Consider the following 9,297-nt stretch of genomic DNA (forward strand, 5'->3'; position numbering starts at 1 on the left):
TTGGTAAGGGATTATGGTGTTATGTGATCACTTAGAAGTAAATTGAACCAACTTCAGCTGAGGACTAAATAACATCCACTAGTAACACTTGTCAAAACGGTTCAATAATTTGGAAGTCAACAATTGTAGATTTTCCTCTTATTGGGAGATAGTCGATATTGAAGGTACATGATGACCATAGGATAATATCATGTGAATATCCTTGGGTTGGTTGTGGTGTAGATTATAAATTGTTATAAAATCTTATAAATAATATCAAGGGGGGAGGGATTTTTTTTGTTTCTCAAGTTGTTGATGCAAAACTTTCTACCATTTGGAGCCAAGAATGGAAGTCCATGAAGCAAATTGGACTTAGACGAGAAGACGTTGTTTATGGGATGGTTATGTTTCTCAACTAAAAACTAGCCATGCAAGGATCAAAGAGGAAGAGAATGAGTTATTATATGGTCAAAGAACATGATTGGGGGTTATTATACTCCAAGGCTTTGTTACAAGGTTTTAAGTGAGGTACAAACATTGGACACCAATATGTTAGTGGGAGAAACTTTGTAAGTATAAATGCCCTTTAAAATATTACATTTTTATGTGGCTAACATTAATCAATAAGGTACTTTCATTGGATTATTTTGAAAAAAAGAATGTCTAGTCCTAGAATATCTTCCATGTTAAGGGGAGTGGAGAATCTAACTTTCATTTGATTAGTACATGTCTTTATGTTATTTAAGTCTGGAAACATGTAGTTCACAACTATATTATATATCAAGCTTGGAATGAAAATTCAATAGAAGAATGTATGAGGAATTGGAATGTGAATTTGGTTGTAAAGATATGTAAGGCATTATCTTTGATTGTATCCTAGGGGATATGGTTATTAAGGGACACTTGTATATTTGAAGGTAGATACATTATTCCAACACGGTGTACAGTCTGTATATCTAAATATATTTTCTCGAATAAAAGCTCCTACTAGATAGATTGTGGAGGAGGTCGTTTATAGGTCGGTGCTTAGATCCATTTTGATGGAGCTAGTAAGGGAGAGATTCAAATTTGCAAAGCAAGGTGTACAGCGCACTTGTCAGATTCATATTGGTTGAAATTGGATTTGGCCGAGGTTCCAACAAATATATAAATTTTATGACTTTGAAACTCTCCCTTATGCTAGTTGTAGACAATAAAACTTAGAAAATTGAGGTTTTTGACAACTTACATTTGGTAATTAAATAGATGGAAGGCATCTATCACTATGAAAAAATATATTACACCCTTGTATTGGAAAAGATAGACATCGTAAAATTAGTTTTTAATGTTATTTCTTTTCCACATGTTTTCAAAAAAGGAATGCTTTAGTAAATGGATAGTCACAAGCAAGGCTTCCAATTGTTTATGGTTATGGGATGATATGGAAGTATAAGGAACTACTTAATATTTTCATCATCTTACCTTTTAGCATTACTTGAAACTATAGTTTTTAAATTTGATCTAAGGATTTAACGAAATATTTTAGATCTTGTATTTTGTAATAATTTGGATTGTTCTATAGACTTGGACTTGGACTTAGTTTATGGAAGTTAAATTTGCAAATTAGTTCGAGAAAAAATCATGTTTTTAAAAAAAGATGTTTTAAGTCCTCACCTATCTTCTTCTTCTGCTATGGATTATGTAAACAATGTGATGAGGTAATTTTCTTGAGTTTTGAATCATTTTTAAAAAATAATATGAAATATTAATTTCTTTTATAATAAAATTACAAATTTATTTTAACGAATTATATATTTATATATATATATAATAAAGTTATAAACTTGTTTTAATAAAATTATATCTAAATTTTAACTTTTAATTATATTTAGGTATTAATGATTGAAAATAAATAAGTTAGATTCTAATGAAACAAAATATAATGTATTCTATTGAGAATGTAATTTGACGTAGTCAAATGCTAAACATTACATCCACTTGGAGTAGCTCAATTGGCAATGGTTGTGGAAATGAAGTCTCAAGCCTTGGGTTTAAATCTTCTGCTATTTTGATTTTTGTTTTTTGCAATATTAATTTTTTTATTTTTATTCTTATTTTATTAGAGACGTGACATAGATTCTTACACATTCCCTGATACAAGGTTGTAGATTTTTGTTTTTTTGGCAATATTACACATTCCCTCATACAGGGTTGTTAATTTTATATTTTTATTATTATTTTATTAGAGAAGTGACAAACATTCTTTATAGTTTTGTGTTTTTTGCACTATTTTTTTTTATTCTTATTTTATTAGAAATAAAGATGTGATATACATTCTTACACATTTACACAATACCTCATACAAAGTTGTAGATTTTTATTCTTATTTTATTAGAGACATGACATACATTCTTACACATTCCCTCATACAGGGTTGTAAAATGCCAGGGGAAAAGATCCAAAAGTTGAATAAGGTACAATAATTATAAAGATAGTCTCATACAAATAAAAAGTTGAAGTTAACTTCAACTTTATATAAATTTATAATATTTTTTGAAAGGCTATTTATATGATTTAAATATATTTTTATTTACATATAGTTATTAAAAATATTATTATTAAATTATCTTTTAAACTTTAGTATTATTTAAATTATTTTTAAACTTTAAAATCATAATGTCTACTGAATTCTGGAGAGACTGTGATTGGGTGTCATTCCTCACCCCAATCAGGGTGATATATTGGAAATGATAAAGATAGTCTTGCCAAACTTACAAAAAAACAAATTAAATCATAATAATAATAAAGATAAATCACATCCACTTTATAAGAAGTACATTCATCAAGGAAGTACATTCATCAACCACTAATGCATTTGATAAGAAATGCATTAATCAACAAGTGTTGGACATGATAGAAGATATAGTCCAGCCAAACTTACAAAAAAAAACCTTTAAAATCATAAGAATAATAAAGATAAATAACATCCACTTTATAAAAAGTACATTCATCAACAAAATAGATTCATCAACCACTAATGCATATGATAAGAAATGCATTAACCAACAAGTGTTTAACTCCAGTGGGATAAGTGCCAACCACCTAGGCTGAACTATAAGTTTCTGATATATATAAATGGTTACATATATCCAGAAAATTGCTAGCTCCTTTGTAAAACAAAAAAACAAAAAATTGCATATCAACCACTAATGTATTTAATCAGCTAATGGCCCAAGAAAAAAAAAAGTGCATATCAACCAGTAATGTGTTTAATCAACTAATGGCCTGAATTAAGCTGCACAACTTCATTGTTCCAATTCCTCTTTCATAACTGTAGGTAGATTCAGATGCAAAAAGAAAATCAGGCGCTGATAAAGAATCATACAAATGCTTTGGAGTGTGCCGCTGTTAACAGCTACTGATTTCAAACAATGACCCCATCAATTATGCACATAAGCTATGTTGAATAAACTGGATGAAAATTTCAGATCCAAATCTTCAAATGAATTCGATTTCATATTTGTACGGCACTTATTTGCAAATGCCCATAGAATGAATCAAAGATGAGTTGCAAATTTCAAATCCAAATCCTCAAATGAGTTCAATTTCATATTTGTACAGCACTTTTTGCAAATGCCCATAGAATGACACAAAGAGTTGCAAATGTTATGGGATGTGAGTTATTTTGGTTGAGATAGAAAACAATCAAGAGAGAGCTGCTTTAGTGGAGGTTTGTAATGCTTCTTATTTGTTCTTGGACACAGCCATTCACCAGCAGAGTGCTGTGATCGCTCTTGATGTAAAACAACATTTCCACAGTCTGATAGAGGTTCTCTTAAGGAACTTGTGTTGCTGCTGCATGTTCTTCTTTTTGCTAAAGGCGAAGATACATGCAGGTTCTCTTGAAATGAATCCTTCTTGTGTGCTGCCATATTCATATCTAAACCTATTGTATGAAAACTAGGAAATTCTTTCCTACTTTCAACTCTGTTATTATTTTCTGGTCCGTCCTCTGTTTCAGAATCTACAGCAACTGTGCTTTCTATTTCAGAATCTGCAGTAGTTAGCGACGTGTCCACATTGTGATCAAATTCTTCCTTCGTATGGACAGCTTCATTTAGGTCAAATGGTTTTGCTTTGCCTTCCAAATCATCATCTTCTTGCTTGTTCTCTTGCAGTGAATCCTCCTTAAATGCTGCCATACTCATATCTAAACCTGGAGAATGACAATTTTGAAATGTTTTCCTCTTTTCAACGATATTATTCGTTTCTGAGACATCCTCTGTTTCAGAATCTACAGCAACTGCACTCTCTGTTTCAGAATCTGCAATGGTTAACCATTTGTCCTCCTTATCGTAATCAGATTCTTCCTCCATGTGGAAAACTTCATTCAGGTCAGATGGTTTCACTTTGCCTCCCAAACCATCATAACAATCACCATTATCATCCTGCATTGTTCCTAAGCTTATAAAATTAGCTATAATGCAACACATACATACTGAAAATGAAACATTTACATTCATGAAAATCTTCTGGCTCAAGCAACCAAAAGCAGATATAACAACTAAAGGATATATAATTATCACCGGCAATACCTGATGAGAAGCGGCTGTTTTCTGTTTTTTCTTTGTCTCCGAGGCCAAAAGCACATGGTCCTCTTCCTCCACTGCTTCCCAAATCTTCCTGGAAAAAACCCATTTCTCCTTCTCTTTGGGCACCTCACATTCTCTTTTTCTACTCTGATGGTTTAGAGTCGTTGAAGGGTCTTTTACACTCTTCTGCGGAGACGGCCCTCTAGCTCCAATTCTTTCATCAAGGGAATCTTCTCTGGGAGGAGGCTCTGCTCTGTGCCGCAGGATCCAATCCCTCAGGTCCAGCTCCGGAGGCTCTAATTAAAGGCAACCCAATACAATCGATGAGCACTAATTGGTATGGGATTAACCCTTACCAGTTCGTAAGGAGCATCGATGATTCAAGAGAGAATCCAAAGTTCAAATGTCATGGAACCCTTCCCATTTTAAAGCGCGTTAGTCTACTCTGTTAATTCAAAGATGGGGTTCATAGCTCCCCGTAGATTAGACACAAAAATGTTTGAATATAATTTTTATTTTTAAAAGGAATGAGCACTGAGAACCATATGAAACTGGACTTTAGTAATAAAAATAAGAGCAGTAAGTTCTTACCAGAGGGTAAGGATAGACCTGGGGTATCAGAAACCTAGCCATTCAAAAACAGGTGCATTGGGTTAGAGAGATCTGCATTAAAGTGGAAAAGAGAAAAGAAAAGACCAGAGGAAGGGGTTAAAATAAAAATACAGACCCCAGTCTCCGTCTCATCCGAGTTGCCAAGAGCAAAACCCTGAGAGTCCCATGGTAATCCCGAAGAAATGTCTGAAGAATCGGATAAGCATAAGGGCAAAGCACCATCACGTCCAGTAGAATCGTCCAGGCTTGAAACAAATTCTGGATTAACAAGGATTGCATAATGAAATATCAATAGTCCAGTTGAGTAGGAAGGAAAGAACGACGGGGCAGGCAGCCAACATTTCGAAGGACAATTGCATACCTGATGCAGTATTTGGACGACTCCAATGGACAGGAGAATGTTGCGAGTGCTCGGGGAACATTATTATTCCTATCGTCTGTCCAATGTCGGCACCTGAAAAATCCCAAGCTGCTAACCCATTGCAACCTCCCTCTGCAACTCCCTCCTGCTTGCCTTTTCCTTCCCTCCGTTTTTTTCGTGTTCAAATTCAAATTTCCACATATCCATCCATCATTTAAAAAACATTTAGGTGGATCACACGACTAGAGGGGTCAAGTCACTTGGATTCACATGACTGTTCAAGGTTCACTCGTTTGGAGAATCTTTTGGGGATTCATTCTCGCTATTATCGCTTTCAATTAATTAGCATATACTATTTAAAGATTTTAACCATTTTAGAATGTATATTTCTACAGCGGCCATTACTTGATGTTGTTGAAAGATTAAATTCAACCATATTTTCATATATGTTAAAATGATTTACTTTAATTATATATTTGTATGAGTTTTTTTAAGGGGTTGAATCTATTTAAATATTTTAAAGTGTATTTTAAACAATAAGAAATATGATCTTTTATGAAATTGTATTGTGGTATGGTTTTCAAAGTTATTTGGTTTATTACTTTGATTTTGTGGTGTATCTATATAAATTAAATGGTTGATAAACTTGATAGGCATCAATTCATGATAAACATCAAAACACTTACTTCATAATATATCTCACATTGTTACCCCGATCGGGGTGGAGAAATACGATCAATCCATGGCAGTGATGGGATGGGGAGGTGGTCGGCAGACGCCACATAGCATGGCGATCATTAATAGAGCAGCGGCGAAGGGAGGTGGAGCAGTACGCATACCAAGGAAAGAAGCAGAACGAATTATGGCAATGGCAGGGGAAAGGTCCGGCGGCGATTATCTGCAGCTACAGAAGCTAGGTGGTAGAACCCATTTAAGAAGTGATGCAGGAGGAATATCAGACAACCGGAAGTCGGAGAAGGTGGCGAGGGAAGGAGTAGTCTGGCAGAGAAACGCGAATCAAAGACTCAGGCGTCGTCAAAGTGCTATGGCGAAGGGAGGAAGAAGGGGAAGACAGGAGAAGGAGGGAGAAGGGAAGACCACCTGGAGGGAGCAAGAACAGATAACGGTGGCGACTGATAGTTCTGGAGAGAAGGAAATGGAGATAGGGAAGGAGGAATGCAGGGCGAGGGTGACTTTCGAAGTTGGGCAGAGCAGCAGAACCAACAACAGAGGCAGGCCGGGTAAAAGAGGTAAAGGAAGGAGACGCAGGGGACGAGGAAGAACGAGGCAGGATGAATATGGCGAAATGGAGATTCCAGCACCAGAGCAGCAGAAGAGAGGGCGGCGCTCTATCGGGCAGGCAGCTCAGGCAGCGGAGACAGCCTACAGCAAAGGAACAAATGAAGACATAAGGAGGATAATTGATGCGTTGGAGAACAGAGTGTTGGAAGAACCCTCGGATCCTGAAATGGAGGAGTGGAATACCCAGCTGCCGGACCCTGGGAACACGAGAGGGAGATTAACGCTGTATAAGCAAGCATTACATATGTACTGGGTGATGAAGCATCTGCTCGCCAGAGCCATGGAGCAAGTTGCAGTTGAGATGACAGAGATTGCCCAAGGGGTGCCGGATATGAAGAAAGAGATGGCCAGTCTGCAGTTCATGACTCGGAAACAGGACATCAAAATAGAGGAAATTCGAGGTATGCTGAAGGACCTGACAAAGGCAAAGCGAGATGAGGAGATTAAGCAAGAAATTACGGTAGATTGAAGTGTCTGCCCAGTTACTCTTTTTTTGAATTTGCTTGCTGTTATAAGCTGTAGTGAACCAATGTGCATGGTAGTTTGTCAGGTTTTTGAATCTAGACAGCTAGGGTCAAATTGTAGATAGAATACTGTCATGATTTTTGATAGACTATGTTTTTACGCTGGATAAGTAAACTTCTTCAGACAATATTTTTGAGGGACCAACAGACTCGGTTTCTCTATGGGGCGGGTTGAGGTTGCCTTTGCTTGTATAGTTTAAATTCGTTGTATATAATAGAAAAGGAAACGTTGTAGCTTACAAAATATATATATATATATATATATATATCTCACATTGTTAAAATATATATATATATATATAGGCTCAATTCTCTTTGAGCTTATAGGAAGTGATCTCTGGTACATGTAACGGCCCTAGTGAAAATTCCATGTAATAAATGTAAAATAATAACCACATATGATGTGTCACTTATTCCAAACTGATGGAAAGGCAAAATGGCATTTTTGGTACAATTATTTATGAAAATAATGGAAATTAGGAGAAAAAGGATGTGAAAGGTCACCGGTTGCATGTGAGGAGGAAATTGAAGGAAAATAAATGCCTCATTAATAAAAGGGCTACTGAGGATCAGTTGGCAAGCTCGTAGTCAATGTAAGCTCTTGGCTCAGACTTGGTCAGTTCAATGTTGGAGTTCTCTCTCATTATTCTCTCTCTCTCTCATATTCTTGGAGACCTAGAGTTTCCTTGGAGCACTCTTGGAGGGTGTGACATACGTGGATTCTTGGAGCAAGAAGGCATCAAGATCAGTAACTACATCAGATTTGCTTGCAGGTACCGAGTTGCCTGTAAGATTGCTTCACTAGTTTTGGCATGCATGGCATATGCATGTGAATTCTTGGTCATGATCTGTCATTGGCATGGAGGATTGCATGGATTGACAGTGGATTACCTAGCCTTGCCATTTCCTGGATAGCCATGGTGATTGTGGGTTTATTTTCATTATTGTGTTTTTGGTTGGTTCTCATGTTTCCTTAGCTTGGGTTGAGTTATTAGTCTTGTAGCCTTGGTTGGACAAATGCTCTGGAGCCCTGGAACAGCTTGGGTTGAGTTACTAGTCCCGTAGCCTTGGTTGGACAAACGCTTTGGAGCCCTTGGTGGGTTGAGCTACTAGTCCTGGAGCCTTGGTTGGAAAAACACTCTGGAACCTGGTAAAAGTTGTGGGTTGAGTTACTAGTCCCAGAGCCTTGGTTGGAAAAATGCTCTGAAGCCCGATAAAATCTTGCACAGAGATTGATCTAATAATGGTTTTGTGATGTCCGACCATGAGGTGGAATCATTGTTTGATGGGTTGAGGTGGATGGCCTCTGGAAGCTCTGGATGAGTTTTGATTGATGTGTTCTATGAGATTTCACATTCATGCTTGGAATATGGCACGTGGGTGAATCGTTGAAGAGATTTGGCTCAGTCATTCTATGTTCGATGGAACGTGGAAGTCCCATCCCGGGTTGGATTTTGCATCATCAATAAGAGGTTATTTCTCCTTGTATTTCTATGAGCATTATACTGGATTATAGGTGGTCTATATGGTTGTGATTTCATTGATATTTTTGTCCCTACAATGTTGGTTATGCATATGTTTTATGACAACAGTTATGTATGGCTCTCATCATGTTTTAATTGTAAATGGATGAACAATGTATCTATGGTCAAATGGATGGAATGGTGAATCTCAGATAAGTATGAGACCCCTATGCTCAGATATTTTATTTACACATGTAATTTACATATTCGTGATATGTTTGACGAAATGCTTGTCATGGCTCGTAGGGATCCAGTCAAGGTTTCATTCAAGCATTTGCTTTAGTACTATCATTTCCATGTTATTTTACTGTTCTAAAGGTGTCATGAAATGATGGGCAGTGACCCGGGCTCTGGGCTTGAAAAAGTGGCTCAAATCCCGAGGACGTTAGCATAGCACTGACAAATTTAGTCTATGGACACTGGCA

General features: G+C 36.5%; 1 protein-coding gene across 1 annotated transcript; it reads right to left on the reverse strand.

The window, feature by feature from the left end:
* Window positions 1-3,488: 3,488 nt before the first annotated feature.
* Window positions 3,489-5,714, reverse strand: LOC149258139 (ATP-dependent caseinolytic protease/crotonase family protein). The gene is made up of 5 exons (XM_089370751.1): window positions 5,524-5,714; window positions 5,278-5,420; window positions 5,142-5,175; window positions 4,554-4,846; window positions 3,489-4,406 (listed from the first exon to the last, which is right to left on the reverse strand). Exons 1-5 carry the CDS (start codon window positions 5,582-5,584, stop codon window positions 3,639-3,641), a joined length of 1,299 nt encoding a protein of 432 aa, XP_089226877.1. The 5' UTR covers window positions 5,585-5,714; the 3' UTR covers window positions 3,489-3,638.
* Between the last annotated feature and the right edge of the window lie 3,583 nt (window positions 5,715-9,297).

The sequence above is a fragment of the Pinus tabuliformis genome, chromosome 6 (assembly GCF_031772625.1).
Source record: "Pinus tabuliformis cultivar Carrire ecotype Pingquan chromosome 6, CPIR1, whole genome shotgun sequence".
NCBI classification, from domain to species: domain Eukaryota; kingdom Viridiplantae; phylum Streptophyta; class Pinopsida; order Pinales; family Pinaceae; genus Pinus; species Pinus tabuliformis.